Source organism: Diadema setosum, chromosome 2 (assembly GCF_964275005.1).
Source record: "Diadema setosum chromosome 2, eeDiaSeto1, whole genome shotgun sequence".
In the NCBI taxonomy this organism is placed as follows: Eukaryota; Metazoa; Echinodermata; class Echinoidea; order Diadematoida; family Diadematidae; genus Diadema; species Diadema setosum.
The window spans coordinates 39,703,729-39,721,023 of NC_092686.1; the positions used below are offsets into that span (position 1 = coordinate 39,703,729).

The window sequence follows — 17,295 nt, forward strand, 5'->3', positions numbered from 1 at the left end:
GTTACTAGCCATCCCCTTCAAGGTATACTTATTTGAATAAAAAACAAGTTATCGAAACTTCTGCAGATGGGACATTTGTGTCAAAGTAGGGTTGTCTAATATGCCCATTACAGGGTAATAGAGTCAAGTGCCAATACAGTATAGTTAAAGGAGCTACATGTATTTGCTGCATATGAAATGTCCTTAGTCATGTAACTCTCTGTCTATGTTTGCTGTGATACTTAGGTAGGATCATGGGGCTCCATAGTAGGATATCAGTGATTCATTATATCAGTAAACACAGCAGTAAGGCTTCCAGATGTGCTAACACTTTAGCAATGCACTACCTATATATGCAGGGTGTATTATCCTGGCAGACCATCGTGTAATATTTTCTGATAAATGTATCTACAGCAGCATGGATGTCTTATTCACATTTATTCCTTTAAAAAAGAAATCTACTCAATAATTTGCACAAGCAAATTTCCTTAATTTAATTGTGCAAACGGTGGGGGAAAAATAGGATAAAGGGCAGGTCAAATCAGAAGTCATGTTATCATCAAAACACAACTCTATCTGCATTGCCATCTGATATGCAGTTCTGTACTACTGTACATCAAGAGTCCACTAAACACAGCCAACAGTGGAATAATTTGTTGGCAAAAAATTCAAACCTCCTACATTGGGTTGAAAAGTTCATACTCCACAGTGATTATGAAATGATATGACAAATGGAAGTATGAATCTTGGCATTTCAGGTGGATAACTTTGTTTTTCAGTCTAAGCAGAGGTGTTCTACAAAAAAATAAAAAATAAAAAATACAGCCAGTCTTTGAAATCTATGATCTTGAAGTTATTTTCTTTCTGCACAAATAATTATTTTTTGCTTTTGTTTTTGTTTATTTACATGTACTTATAACTCCAACGCTGCACAATACATACTATTTTTTTTTCAAGAAAGTTATAAAATTTCAGACTGATTAATACTTCGCACAAACAAAATGTATTTGCTTATGCTGTACTATGTCATGCCATGACAGTAAATAAATAACTCCTTATTTCTCACAGAATCTTTTTTTATTTCTATTTGGACAATTGATATTCCATTTCAGTCTCCAATCTTGGTGCATCTTATGGATCTACAGCTAGCAGGAATTTGAGGTTGACACTTTGTGCATTTACATATTAATGTATCAAAAGCCATGCCAAAAAAAAAAAAAAAAAAGGAAAGAAAATCTGGCATCAATTTGGAGGGATTCTGTACACATACTACTATCTCTTTAACATCATCATGATCAAAACACTGATTTTTTTTTTCCACATTTAGTGCTGTTTACAGGCCCAGCTGAAGAAGAAGAAGAAGAAGAAGAAGAAGAAGAAAAAATATATGTATATATATATATATATATATATATATATTCAAGTCTTCAAAGTCTTTGCATTAAGTTGACTAATGCTGCTTACACAAAGCCTCTGTTGAGTAATTGTGTTTCAACTTGCAATCAGTCAAAACTAAACATACATTGTGGCCTTGTTGATACTGCCACAATGCTACTACATGAAATAAAACTTCCTGGGTATCCTCACTAAAAACACTATACAAAATGATTCCCTTCACTTTGCAGCTTGAGAACTGGAAGCACTCAGGGGATTTCAGTTTGATTGTGGTCATTGATTGCTTTGGTAATCTGATACATGCAGCATCCAACATCAACCCTCAAAATGGTCATCCAAAGTTTGGTCTAATCTCCATTGGCTACTACTGTGGTACCTTCCTTGCAGTCCATACTTGCAGATTGCAGACAAAGAGGCTCGCATCAGATTTAGCCCACTTCATGCACGTACAGGTTGGCGGTGACACACAAAACGATGATGCAGAATGTGTTGTAGTATATCAACAGGCGAAATTTGGGATCCACATCTCCCTGCCTGTACCAGTATATCTGTGGGAAACATGAAAGAAACCCATAGACAGCAAATTCCTTTTTAGTGATGACTCTGTGATGATTCTTTAGTTATCTCTTATTTATTGTTTCTTGATCCATCCTCCACCACTTCTTAAAACCTCTGTCTTCACAGGTTGAATTTTGCTTTCTATATTCTTCTCACCTGATTCTCTTTTCATAGAAAGTACAGGTGTAGTTGAAAACAGTTTCAGCTTCCTTGTGTACTGCACTGTAGAAGGTTGTTATGCAGCAATACATAGACCGAGTGCAGTGAGTCTGAGTGCCATCACTGACAAATTCATTCTTTTGGAGAATGTAATGAGACCATATTCTCGCTGGAGCATGTAAATTTGAGTCACCGAGCACATGGAAAAAGCTTCCGTCGCATGGACTGGTACCATGTATCTGAGATGAAGTATGTACTACAATGTACATTATCATAAAGTATTTTAAACATTTTTGCTTGTGGTGTTTCCCCCGGGCTGGTAATAATGACTTGTTTACCTGGAGATTATGAACAAGGAGTGAATTGATGACCAAGCTTTTTTTACTGTGTTGGCAAATCAGAATGTTACGAAAGGGCATAGACAGAATGGATCTTTTACATAGGCCCAAAGGCAGAGTAATGTAGATTTATGTAACAAGTGTTCCAAGTGTGCTTGTCCTTCACTAATACTCCACGGGACTGCTAAAGAACATCAAGACCGAGGTAAAAGTAAAAGGATTTAAAAAGAAACCCAACTTATAGATACCACAAGTCACAACAGCAGTGGCAGCTAATGTACACATCATCATGCTACCATACCTCAACGACTAAATGTCACTCCAGATATCACGATATCCATGTAGTCCTAAGCCCAAGTGTGTTGACTTACATTTGGCTTTGTAGAAATGACACAAAAAGCATGGACTCACCAGTGCAATATTTCCAGCACACACGAAGATGATACAGCATGCAAAGAGAATGTTAACAGGTAGTGGCGGCCAGCTTGGGAAGACTAGAGCACTGATGAAAGTGATCTGGTTGAAGATAGCAAGTGATTCACAGTGTTGAGTGCTTATCCAAAGAAGAAATACTAGTACACTGCAGTGTATGTGTTAACCCGTTGAGGACGAGTCCCGAGTATACTCGGGCAGGGGTCTATGGGAAATGCGTGTTGTAGCAAAATCAGTCCGTCCTCAACGGGTTAAAGATGAAATTGACTGCCTAGACTAAGACAGCACATATTGCTCAGAATGTCAGAGCCATGACTTGCATTATGGGCCATGGTACTTAAAACCCTTGCAAGCTTTGGACCCTGCATTACATCCCCTAACCTGTCTCCCCCTCCCCCCCCCCCCTTAGCCAGTTGAGGACTGGCTGATGTTGCTACAGCACGCATTTCCCATAGACACCTGCCCAAGTATACTTGGGACTCGTCCTCGACGGGATGGAAAAAAAAATCCACAGGATAGGAGTTTATTTTCCTGCAGACTTGAAAATTGTTTTTGTTCTTTGTTGTAGGTGTTTGTTCTTTTTCCATTTATGCAGCATGACGTAAGAGTACTTGACTTTATACCTCATACAGAAAGTGGGGGGGGGGGGGGGACATTACCCTTTACATACCTGGTACACTGTAAGTCAACAGAATGTGCACTTTTCAGAAGATAGTATATTAAAGTTTATTGAAGGATTTTATATTTTCCTTACATCTTTGCCCTGCAGTGATGTCATCATCACAAACATTTATGGTCTTCTCATTCATAGTTGTTTAACCCTAACCAGGCCAGGCTTTTTGGCCTGTTCTGTGGCCATGGGAGGGTTGATTCAAACACATCACACAGCATACTTGATCCAGGTACTGTACCAAGAAAATGTTCTTATCAACTGTTTATCGAGATTTGGATTCATGACCCCAAAACAAGATGCCTCTGTTATCATTTGGGTCGGAGGCATAAAGACATGCAAATATCACAGGTAAAACTGGAACTCACACAATTATTTTCAACTTGACCCACACCATGGCACTGGGTCAGGGTGGTCAACTGGATGCAGACTTACCGTTACTATGACCATGGAGATGATGCCAATGGCGAGATTTACTACACGTTCCTGCAGTCGGGTGGAGAGAGGGAAGCAAAAAAACAAATGTTGTTGTTTGTTAATTTCCATCTGCGAAGATGGCTGGATAGCCCATATTCAGCTACATTAAGCTGGTCTTCCATGGGGTCCAGTTGGATGTGAGGTGGGACCACTTCACCGGGTTAGACACCCTGCTCTTTGCGATGAATGAATGAAGCGGGATCTTTTACGTGCATGAGTTAATACTCTCTCACAATAAACAAAAACAAAAACAAAAGCAATCAACAACATATACATTAAAATGAAAAGATACCTTTAGCTTCTGTTTAGCTAACTAATATTGGAACACTCATAAAACAATGTTTAAACAGAATAATGCCCTTGGTTGCTACATATAATACACTCATGAACATTTTAGGACTTACAGATGGTCATGACACATTAAGCTGCACTGGCAGATGAGAGAGCCTCCTCGTTAGTACATATTATGTGTTAAATACAAAGCATTTTGAATCCAGAATTTGTAAATGTGACGTAAACTGACAGCAGGGAGCTGGGAAAGAGGAGGGGAGTTTATTTGTCGGTCAGTGGCTGTAAACATCTTGTCTTAAGAGACAGGGAGGAGGAAGGGAGGGGAGAGAGAAAGTTGTGATCATCTCTAATGACAAACTTTCTTGGATTCCTTCATTCTACACAGGAGTGGAAGGGTCTGCTAATCATTGCCTGCTAAAAATTCTATTACACCAAGTCTTCTGGGCACAAGTTATGAAGGCCCTATGATGAGTAAATTGCCACGAATTTTGTTTCGCGCGGTAGATTTTACCCTGTCTATAGCGGCCACAGATCCGATGGAGATAATAACTCAGCTTGTTTTTCTGCTTGTAGCTGTGCCAGTCATTTCTTGGTAAAGTTCAGCGATCGCCACTGCTGCATTCATCACTCATTCAGTCATAATAATGCACTAGTGTTAAAGGGGATGGCTGGTAACGGATCAGTGGGAATCAGTGGGAATGCTGGGGGATGATTGTTCCAATCCTTGTGGGATTCATTTAAGAGTACATTATATATCTATTGCAGAGACTCCAACTCTCCCGCTTTCGACGGGAGATCTCCAGCCGAAATCCCATTTTTACAGAATCTCCCGTTCTCCCGCTTGAGATTTAATTTCTCCCGCTTGAAATGATTTCCTACTTAATTTCATTGTATGTTGAAAAATAAGCCTTAGATAACACGAGGGAGCATCTAGCACCCTAGACCTCAACGGGCTTCTCGCTCGTGATGTGTGCGAAGTTGGAATCTCCCGTTTGCTAGGGGTTTCAGGCGGGAGAATCTCCAGATCAGAAGGTGCTTGGAGTTGGAGTCTCTGCTATTGTTGTGTGAAAATTATTTGCTTCAGAATGGTCTCATATTCAAGTATGTGCAGTTTAATGTTTCCAGGTTAGCATGTACTGTAACAGGCCATTAATGATTGCCCCGTCACTGTACAGGCATGCTAACCTGGAACAATTTCATAAACACCGGCATAATTCAATGCATGAAACACAAGTGTGCATACGTACGCACATATAATTGTACATATCGTACGCGTATGTAAGTACCGTACTTGTAGATGTATACAACGCTGATATACGTACATGTAGGCAATGCACACAAAGTTGGATAACCTGTCTATAGTGGCCACCTGTCTATAACGGCCACTTTTTTGTCTCCCTTGGGTGGCCGCTATAGACAGGTTTGACAGTAGTTGTTCGTACAGGCCCTACGAAGCAAATTTCTCACCCATGTCTGCGTTTCACCGAATAGAGGAGTTTGGATGTCAGTGTTGTAGTGATCCATTACTGATGTCATTCAGAGTACAGTCTGCCTTTCAATACATGGGATGACTCCAACAGGCACTTCTAGGTGTACCGCATCAACACATTCTCATAGTATCTGTCCCAGATGAAAGAAATCTATGAAAAGAAATTTGACATGAAAAGAAACATGGCACAGACACATAACTTTATGTTTAAAAAAGAAAAGAAAAGATACATTTACATTGTAATAATGTTCAGCAAACTTCATATATACAAAGTGAATTGCAGTAGAATAGGATGAGCTTAAAGGGTGTGTAGTTCTGGTCGAGGTGAGGATTTAGCTTTTAACGTTTTGCGAGATACTATTCAGAAACCACTCTATGAGATGTCAAAGAGCATGCAGTTCTAAGGGGTATCAAGATACATTTTGTTTATTCGATGAAAATCGGTTTTGAAATGGCTGAGATATCCAAAAACAAGGTGAAACAAAGAGATCCTAATAAAGTTGTGGCATGTCGCCTTTTATTATTAGCACTTTTTTCGATATCTCAGCCATTTGAAAAACAATTAATTTCATCAAATAAACGTTGAATCCTTCTTAAAATTACATGCTCTTTTTCATGAGGCTTTTCATTATCTCACAATAGGAATGTTCAAAACATGAATCCCCACCTCAACCTGTACTGTACAGTCCCTTTAACCAACTCACTACAGGAACCTGGTGGTCTATGTATGGGGATTTCAGAATTCAGTTGGAAACGGGTTAAGTCAACATAACAGTCGAAAAAGGTTAGGAGGAGACCTTGGCAGGAACTACACTATGTAATTCTTCCTTTAGACAGTTAATTGAAAGAGTTTGGGGTGTGAGTAATCAATCCCTCATAGTTCACCTGAAAAAGGGACTAAATGTGACAGACCCTTCACTGATTTTTTGATGTATTTTGGAAATAAAAGCAAACATACAAACAATCCAAATTCTGCTGTATGATACATTGTAACTACAATGTACAGAATGTACACTATGTAGATCTGTCACATTTTAGTCATAAATTACCATTTAACAATGTAACCTACAGTGCATAGTGTTACATTAATTAGAACAAAATACAATTTCATTAAATTTGTATGTTTTTAGAGAGATAACGCTTTACCACAGAAAACAGACTACAGGTGTAGCTGAAAAATGAACTACATGGTAGATATACACAGACCCTGTCTACCATTCCCTTTCATAATTTGTCACTGGAAATGTCATGATAAACATATCATACAAATGTACTTGACTCAACTAAAGAAATGATGTTTAAATCCCGATATGAAATTATAAATAATCTTATTTATTAAAGGGAAGATAAACCCCAAGAACAATGTGGATTGAGTGAAAGCAGCAACATTAGTAGAACACATCAGTGAAAGTTTGAAGAAAATCGGACAATCGATGCAAAAGTTATGAATTTTTAAAGTTTTGGTGTTGGAACCACTGGATGAGGAGACTACTAGAGGTTATGACATATGAGTGGACTACAATATTAAGAAAATATAAAGAAAATACTACAAAAATCCATTTTTCATGAAAATTACAAATTCCATCAACTTGATATTGACATATGTTAAGGTTAGCAATTATTCCCCCTGCTTTCTGAAAGCGGTTGGTCCACTGCTCTTTCATAATTCTAGAAAAGTGAATTTTTGTTGAATATCCTTTATATTTTCTTTGTATTGTTGTCCACTCATACGTCATATCCTCTAGTAGTCTCCTCATCCAGCGGTTCCAACACCAAAACTTTAAAAATTCATAACTTTTGCATTGATTGTCCGATTTTTCTCAAACTTTCACTGATGTGTTCTACTAATGTTGCTGCTTTCACTCAATCCACATTGCTCTTTGGGTTTACCTTCCCTTTAATTGTCACAGCCCTGATTAAACAAAAAAATGACAATGAAAACAAGGAGAAAAATAAAGTCTAACATTCAGATACTGGTACATCAGCTAGTAAGTTGGGGAAAATGTACATCACATACAGTATTCCACAAGTCATGGCTAGAATTGTTGGTAAGCAGCTAATAAGAGATTATCTAAATCCATTATAATTGTCAATAAAGTTCTGTGCTAAGTTGATGCACTCCATATTACGCCGAGACAACTCACTATCAACTAACCCAACCATATGAAATGAGCAGCAGTGACAGGACCACATCAGTACACATACTGTAAAACAAAATATGTGAGTGTGCATCACAAAAACAACAAAAAGTCGCCAGTTACGGATTTATAAAGGACAAGTTCACCTTCATTAACACAAGGATTGAGAGAATGTACATATATGTAGCAATATTAGTAGAACACATCATTGAAAGTTTGAGGAAAATTGGACAATCCGTTAAAAAGTTATGAATTTTTGAAGTTTTTGTGCAGTCACCGCTGGATGAGAAGACTAGTGCAGTGTATGATGTCACATGTGTACAACAACATGAGGAAAATATAAAGAGAATTTCACAAAATTTCATCTTTTGAAAAAAAGTACACATTCCCTCGACTCGTTACTGACATATGTTATGGGTAATATTATTCCCATTGCCTTTAGAAAGAGGCAAGTTAAGTGCTCTTTTATTATGCGAAAAAAGTGAAAATATGTTGAATTTTCTTTACATTTTCTTTATACTGTTGTACTCATATGACATCACAAGCCTTAGTAGTCTCCTCATCCAGCGGTTCCAACACAAAAATTTTAAAAATTCATAACTTTTGCATCGATTGTCCAATTTTTCTCAAATTTTCACTGATGTGTTCTATTAATATTGCACTGCATTCTCTCAATCCTTATGTTTATGAAGGTGAACTTGTCCTTTAAGGACAGATTCTGAAAGAGCAGACTCTAAGCTTTAAAGATGTATTTAATAATTCAATTAAAATGGACTCCCCTAACCTACCTAAATACTGGAAAGAAAGCACACATTCTGGAAAAGTGTGAATTGAGAAAAGAGGCTCTGAAGTACAGCTGGGTCTATTCAAGCACTTTATCTTTCACTAAGTTGTGTAAGAGGTGTGATGAAAGGGACAAAACACAGGATGTCAACCACCAGATCAACATCAATGAAGGGATTATCAGATTATGCTGAAATTTAGCATGCTCTATTAACACATTCTGTTCTAATTCATGCCAACTTTCAAAGCAGTAGCATTATCTTTTCAAAAGTTATTAGACTTGAAAGTGAAGAGTGTACAAAGGATTTCAAGAAATGAAAAGGGGCCTCTAGTCTAAATACATAAATAATCATTCTACTCTCCCAAAAAAGGGGTTGTAGAAAAACTGTGGAAAACACACTTTCCTATTCGTGTTACAATCCCAAACTAAAAAAGAACAATGTAGAAGAAAGATAGCTCTTTCAGAAAATATGAAAAACTCAAGATTGGGAAAGCTGACCCATTTCACCTTTCTTGAGTCCTCACATAAAAATCAAGGGGTGCTACTTTTTGTTTTGTGATACAGGCTCACATATGTTCGCTGCATGAAAATTTGGCAAATTGGTGCCGACGGCCCTTCATCTCATAGTAAGAAATTTTTGAGAATTGCCACTGGCATCCAATGCATATTGTGCATAGGCAAGAACTTTTGCGTAAATTTTAATTTCGCGAATGTTGGCACTCGCAAAATTCGAAAAATTAAAATGCACGCAAACATTCCTCACTTTACAGTAGGGCCTACAGTACTGTAGGGCTAGTAGGCCTACAGATGGTAGAGTGACCAACATTTTTATCAACTAACGTTAGCTCTGATTTCTCTCTCTTTTTTTTTTTTTTTTATCCCTAGGCCTTATTAAATTTGACTTTCAAATTCCACCAAAACTTGACAATAAGGTTTGTTTTTCGCATGCTCTCTGACACTACAGACAGACACAGCTGGACAAAATTGAATTAACAAGCAGCGAAGCGTACAGTAGAGTCTACTGGTATGTGTTTCTACACAATCATATCAAATCTTAGCCCGACCAGACGCCGTGCGCTAGCTTGTGTACAGCAACAGGGCTGTGTACTAGCTACACGCAGCCGCTGTAGCGACAGCGGCTGCACCTCTATTCCTTCGCAGACGTTGTCATTTTTCAGTGTGGTTGTGCGACTCCTTCATGAATATCTTTATTAATCGTGGAAAACTAAAATACAAGGAATTATCGTAATCTATGATAATCATTCAATAATCGGTATGCGATTTTTTGTTTAATTACATCGAAAACTCACCGAAATCTGTGGCTGAAATCAGGTCTGTAAACGTCCTTATTGCTTCACTCCTCATCTGCGTGTTATTTTAATGGCATTCACTCTCGTATACTACAACGTACAATGTAGGTAGTCGGAGAGGCTAGCTCTCCGACTACCTACGTTGTACGTTGTAGTATACGAGAGTGAATGCCATTCAAATAACACGCAGATGAGGAGTGAAGCAATAAGGACGTTTACAGACCTGATTTCAGCCACAGATTTCGGTGAGTTTTCGACGTAATTAAACAAAAAGTCGCATATCAATTATTGAATGATTATCATAGATTACGATAATTCCTTGTATTTTAGTTTTCCACGATTAATAAAGATATTCATGAAGGAGTCGCACAACCACACTGAAAAATGACAACGTCTGCGAAGGAATAGAGATGCAGCCGCGTCGCTTCGCGACAGCAGCTGCGTGTAGTTAGGCTGTGTACCAGAGTATAGTTAATCAAATCTTAACTACCGGTATACACAGCCCAGTCATGACAATTTATTAGCGTCTGGTCGGGCTAATCATATCTAAGGCTTACACAGCCCAGTCGCTGTACGTACGTAGCGCGACAGCGTATTAACAGCGTCTGGTCGGGCTAGGCTTAACATAGCTACCACAGTACCAGCAATCAATGAGAAACCATGTGCCTTATAATGGGGTTATGGTTTTGAAGAACAAAAAAAAAACAAAAAAAAAAAACAGTCTGCCTAACACTAGGGCCTAGTAACAGTTAGGGCCTATTGCAGACTAATAAAATTGACAAACATCTCACAGAATTGAATCTGCAGCATAGACATAGTGCATGCACCATTGCCAATATGTATCGAACGTTAAAGCTCTAACAATATTACTTACACTACCGACTGTACTGTATTGTATGCAAGACTGTCTGTTCTTGTGAATTTCAACCGGATCTAACGTTAAGCGTTGGCCGTTTATAGGCCCTGGAAATAATATAGTACCAGGTAATTAGATGTGCCAACGACGGGCAACGTATGTACATGTACAATGACAATGTACTAAAAATGGTCAATGCAATGCAAGTGACAAAACAGTGTCAAGTGTGGCAATCAATCGAATGCAAGAATGCATGTCAGGGAATCAACACATCATATCAACATAATTTTCTCGACATTAAACTTGCCAAATGCGTTTGTCCCGTTTCCTGACGCTTTGCTAAAAACATAGCAAGGCGTCAGGATTACCAAGAAATTAATCTACAGTATGATACCACACCTGTCCTGCCTGTGAAGAAACCTGGATCATGCTACCGCAACCATAACAAACCACCACAATGCACGTCTCACACCATAAACGGGCTCGACTATCGAAGTAGCAGGCGGAGGTAGGTACCTGTATCTTAGGTCATCACGGAGTGGTATGGCGGAGCGGCGCGGCCACTGGATAGGCTCTGATGAAGGGAGCTAGTTGCACTTGGTGCCAGGCGATGCGTGATGACCCGTGATGACGACAAGCAAAGCAAAGTGGGTCCAAAAACTTTCGTCTCGATCGGCGATAGAGTTTCAACTGAAGGTGGCGCTGTCACGTATTTCATAACACGTTGTTCTAGAGAGTCTGGTAGTGAGTTTTTAAAAGTTTGAAAGTTTATACTCAATCCAAAAAGGTGGGAAAAGACACTCAAAAAAACCCAAAACAAAACAAAAACATGTTTTGAGTATCAGAGTCCAATGTAAAAACATATTTCACATTAATGAAAGAAAGGTATTATTTCACATTATCAATTCAACAATAATTATAAACCGAGTTTCAAATTACAACTATCTATAAGAGAGTAAACAAGAGTGAAATAAAATTGATGGGATAAAAAAATATTATGTACAGCTATAAATTTTATATGCGATAATAGTGAACGAAAAACAACGGAGAGAAAAATCGAGAGAAAAAGAGGGGGAGTGAGAAAGATAAACAGTTAGGTTACCAATTCATTGCAAAGAAGGCACAGCCTATCAAAAGTTTATGTAGTAACTACAAGGAAAAGGACGAAATATAGTAATCTACTAAACATTTGTCTTTATAACATAACTACAAAACTTGGTTGAATTAGAAATGAATGTTTTCTTTTCACAATTAAATAATTGAAGAGTTTGTTCGCAAAAACCGATAAGTCCATTTTCGAAGATTTTGAAGTACGGTCTCTGTCATAAAGTACAAAATAATACCTTTTAAATGATATATTGGTCACTACATAAAAAGGTACATTTTTGAAGTTATGGTCAAAAGAAGCAAAACTGTTATTATTCTTTGAATTTTCTTGACTTTTAATCGCAAATATCTCCATTTGGCATACATGGACTTACTGGTTTTTGTAAACAAACTCTTCAATTGATCCATCTTCATTGTATTGGGGTATTTTCAGTAATACTTTTTTTTTAAGCATTTCTTTTGCTGTTCATTAAAGAGGCTGCATTGAAAATTGTCAAGGGATAAAATCATGAAATTCATCAACAATCTTATCCTCATTGCAATGGGTACAAAAGCTTTCATTTCTAGGAATTTGATTTTATTTATCTTTCGAACCACTATTAGCAATATTATTTGTGGTTAGCGCAACAGAATTTGTATGAAAAATTTTCATCTGTGAACCATTCAAATGTTGGAAAAATTTCTAAAAATAGATTTCGTACTTGAAAATTCGAGTCAACACTAGAAAATTCATTCTACATCACTACAATATGCCACTCTTGTTTATGAATGTCAATTAATTTGGTGCTAACTAAACTTTTGAAGCCAGCTAGATTGAGATTTGATGCCCAGTTGTTCCAAGTTTTCATGAGACCTAGGTTGTCAAGTATCTTTTTCTTTCTAATGACCCACTCGTTGAATTTTCTTACCTCACAGATAAAACAATTTTTGGAAATTGTTTAATATATGTGCTACCTGTAAAATACTACTGACGTGAACAAGCCTAAACCGAAACAGTAGTATCCGAAGGGTCACAGGCTTTTCAAACTTATATTTACCCATTTCACCATTAACCAAGCAATTTGAAGTGAGTTTTTGCAATCCAAGCAGTTCCTTACAATATCCACAAAAGAAAGTTTCAATCTGGGTGAGGTCGATCTTCAAAACCCCAAATTTCTCTGCTGTAGAGCAATATGGGCATGATAAACAAAAAAAAAATACAAATATTCGAACAACTCTTAGTTTTACGTTAATCGGAAGAAGAAGAGGTAAAATCTTACCTCTTCATCAAGAACAATGCTCTTCAGGCTTGGGATACTTGTTTGTTTATATAACTTTCATATCATAGCTTATAGCTTTCAATTATCATAATTTATAGCTTTCAATTGTCATAATTGAACATTGATCCTTAGTAGACATAAATAATCGCAGACACTATTTTCACCATCCTCGAAATGGATGGTTTATAGGAGCTGTTCTAACTTTCCCACGGGAAAATAATTATCTTAGTCTTTAGTAGTATTAATGGTATTCATGTATTTTCAGCCAACAAAGTTGTATCATATGCATATAGTTATGTGAATCGATAAATAACATTCTCTTTTTTAATAGAACAAGTTTCATTCATAGCTGACAAAAGAGAATCCAGGCCAGGGTAACTCTGAGACAATGACAAAAAGTTGTTTAGATACAATATATATATATATATATGAAGAGTTTGTTCGCAAAAACAGTTAAGTCCATTTTTGAAGATTTTGAAGTTTGGTCTCTGTCATAAAGTACAAAATAATACCTTTTAAATGATATACTGGTCACCACATTATAAAGGTACATATTTGAAGTTATGGTCAAAAGAAGCAAAAATTTTCTTATTATCTTCTTTGTTTTTCTTGACCTTTAATCGCAAATATCTCCATTTGGCAAATATGGACTTATTGGTTTTTGCGAACAAACTCTTCATATATATGAAGGGTTTGTTTGCAAAAACTGACAAGTTCATTTTTGAAGATTTTGCAGTACGATCTCTGTCATATAAAGTACAAAATAAGACCTTTTAAATGATATATTGGTCACTACAGTTATGGTCAAAAGAAGCAAAAATTTTATTATTCTCTTTATTTTTCTTGACCTTTAATCGCAAATATCTCCATTTGGTAAATATGGACTTATATTAAAGGTCAAGAAAAACAAAGGGAATAATAAGAAAATTTTTGCTTCTTTTGACCATACTTTCAGAAATGTACCTTTATATGTAGTGACCAATATATCATTTAAAAGGTATTAATTTCTGCTATATGACAGAGACCGTAATTCAAAATCTTCAAAAATGGACTTATCGGTTTTTGCAAACAAACTCTTCATATTATATATATATATATAGTGAAAACTTGTTCTTTGCTCAAAGTTTTCACTATCCATTATTTGTTTCTGGTCAGTTTTCTCTTTCTTGTTTATATATATATATATATATATATATATATATATATATATATATATAATACATGTATATATATATATATATATATATATATATATATATATATACATATATATATATACATACATATATATATATATATATATACCATATACCATATACAGTAAATTATGTATATATATATGTATGTATGTATATACTATATAAACATACCACATACACGTACATACAATGTACATTACAACTTTGGATACAGCTTTAGGGTGCAACTACGGAAACTGTGTCAGCAGTAAAGCATGGTTTGAATGGGATATAATAAATAGTTGAAAATGTTATTAAAGGAGACACATAGTGTAGTGTGTATATATATATATATATATATACACAGTGTGTATATATATATATATATATATATATATAGAGAGAGAGAGAGAGAGAGAGAGAGAGATGTAATTTCTTCTAATTCAGTCGAAGTACATAATTGATAATTATTTGAATTAAAAAAAAAAGAAAGGAAATAAACTCGCCTGTTGCAACATTACACCAATTATCAACTGGCTTTTTTTGGCAAACGACACTCCTGTTGATTGAACGGCCCTTCCAGTATGTGTATGATCCCTGAGACAGGATCAAGATATCATTCGAAAAACAGGGCATCATCATTGCCTTCGAACCTCATATCACCTTCAAACAGAAATGGGAAGATGTTTAAAAGGACCAAGCCCTAAAAGAAAAGTAGAGGAACTTGGTCTACGGCCCGTTTCAATGTTTCCACGAGGACTGCAACAAGTTCTATGTGGGGGAGACTAACAATCACTGGAAGCTCACATGAATCAACATCAAAGGCCCAGCCGTTCTGATACATGTACTGATAGTATCCCAGACTCCGCAGTCTACATACACATTAACTCAAGCAAACATTCTTTCAGCATTAAGGAGGCGATCATTTTGGATAGAGAATCCAAAATGGTTTAAAAGGGGTGATAAATAAGGAAACCATCAGGGTACAAATGAAGTGACCTGCATGCAACAAGAAAGGAGGCCTCCGCTTCAATTTGTCACACAAGTGGGACCAGGCCGTTCACAGGATTCCATGCCATCTATCGCCTGAAGGACAAGGCGTTGGGCGTGTTAGCTCTGTACAATCTCACACTATACAAGGGTCGTTCCATCAAAGTATCATTCGCCCAATGAAGCAAATTGATAGTTGGGGAAAATGTCGCAACAAATTGATTCATTTCCATTTTTTTTCTTAAAATGATTATAAATGATATATACACATATATCATGAAACCTAAACAAGAAATATTCACAGCATGAAACTTTTCATGAATTGGACTGATGGCCTACTCCGCGGTATGAAACTGCATGGAATCACATGCCACTAGCATTTAATGCATTGTGTAGACAAACACTTTCGCGTGTATACTTGAAAGATGAATGAAAGCATATTTTATACTGAATACACATACTGAAAATTTCAACATTTTATTCAAGGTCCAAATATAGGACATTACATGATAAACAATTTTCAGTTCAGTGGAAGACATCTTGAATATAGAAAAACGATAAAAGTATGTTCCAATGAATAGTTTACTTTCTGATTTTCATAACTACCCTAGCATGTGATCAGAAATAACAGAATATTCACCTGCCACGTGTAGTATAGATTTATATGTTGTGTATACAGGGAATGCTGCATCAGTAAGTTCTGCCCAGCACAGTCCAGTTTTAAAACAAAATATTACATTCTCATGTATGTAGAGGACAAACTATAAAAACACAACCTACTGAAAATTATGCCAATATAACATGAAAGGAAAAGCTGTTGGATTACCATCAATACAACTTTGGATATTAACATTAAATGTATCTTTTCATGAGATAACTGTCATGTAGGGTTTTCTCAACTCACACCCGTTGACATTGTGAGCTACAGTACTTACGTTGGGGAAATACACACAAGCTGAGCCTGCAAGTCATGATTTTGTGACAGCAAGGAAGGTCAGACTTGAGGTTTATAAATGATATGGTTTTAAACATTTCCAAACATGTTACTAGAGTCAATGAAAGTTGAACATAATTCAAGAGAATAATTTACGCAGATAAACAAGCAGACACTAAAGACACACACAGACACTAACGACACACACTTATAACCACAAACCTACATAGACACATACAGGAATCTCAAAAAGCATACCTGTCAACATTTCAAGATGAAATATCTTACTCGTGGATTGCAAAAATCTTATTTTATATGAAAACTGAAGTTAAAAATCTTACTTTCAGTCAAATCTTCAGAAAATACACATGAAAGGTATATCTAAATATTTTTTCTAAATCTTATTTCTCTGACAGAAAATCTTATTTTGCTATTTTTAATGTAAACAAGAGAACCGCGGGTCTAGCGCTCACCTGAGTATCGCAAGTTCACCTTTCACGCAGTCACTAATCTAAATTATTCACAGCTCTACTAAAATTTGACCAGGCATTCTCAAGTAAAAGATGAAAATGTACAATAAGGGCCCAAATTTTTTAAGATTCCTTAATTTGGGGGGATTGGGGCCCCCTGGGGCCCTCTGGGTGGGGCATGGTGCCCATTTTGATAAATTGAGATCCTGACCCCCTAGGGATGCTACCTGCCAAGTTTGACGAAAATCCATCATGAGGTTTTCAGGAAGAAGATGAAAATGTACAATTCAGGCCCCCATTTGGACCTTCCCAACCCCCCCCCCCCCCCCCCCAAGAGGGGCACCCCTGGATTTGCTATGAACAAACTTGAAACTACAGTCATTAGTGTACTCACTCATAGTATTATCTTAGCTCTATAACTTCTGATTCTAGAGAAGATTTTTAAAGATTCCTTCATTTTGGGGGGTTTAGGCCCCCTTGG

The 17,295-nt window shown here is 36.7% G+C and overlaps 1 protein-coding gene across 1 annotated transcript; it reads right to left on the minus strand.

Moving 5' to 3' along the window:
• Positions 1-1,410: 1,410 nt before the first annotated feature.
• On the minus strand, positions 1,411-11,347 carry LOC140244335 (transmembrane protein 243-like). The gene is made up of 5 exons (XM_072323981.1): positions 11,276-11,347; positions 5,767-5,919; positions 3,967-4,017; positions 2,841-2,945; positions 1,411-1,922 (listed from the first exon to the last, which is right to left on the minus strand). Exons 2-5 carry the CDS (start codon positions 5,833-5,835, stop codon positions 1,803-1,805), a joined length of 345 nt encoding a protein of 114 aa, XP_072180082.1. The 5' UTR covers positions 5,836-5,919; positions 11,276-11,347; the 3' UTR covers positions 1,411-1,802.
• Positions 11,348-17,295: the final 5,948 nt, after the last annotated feature.

Coding starts and splice junctions, on each gene's coding strand:
- LOC140244335 (XM_072323981.1), bottom strand. CDS start 5,835: ATGACATCAGTAATGGATCACTACAACACTGACATCCAAACTCCTCTA. Junction 4,018..5,766: donor TCGGTGAAACGCAGACATGG/GTGAGAAATTTG, acceptor ACCCGACTGCAG/GAACGTGTAGTAAATCTCGC. Junction 2,946..3,966: donor TCTCCATGGTCATAGTAACG/GTAAGTCTGCAT, acceptor ATCTTCAACCAG/ATCACTTTCATCAGTGCTCT.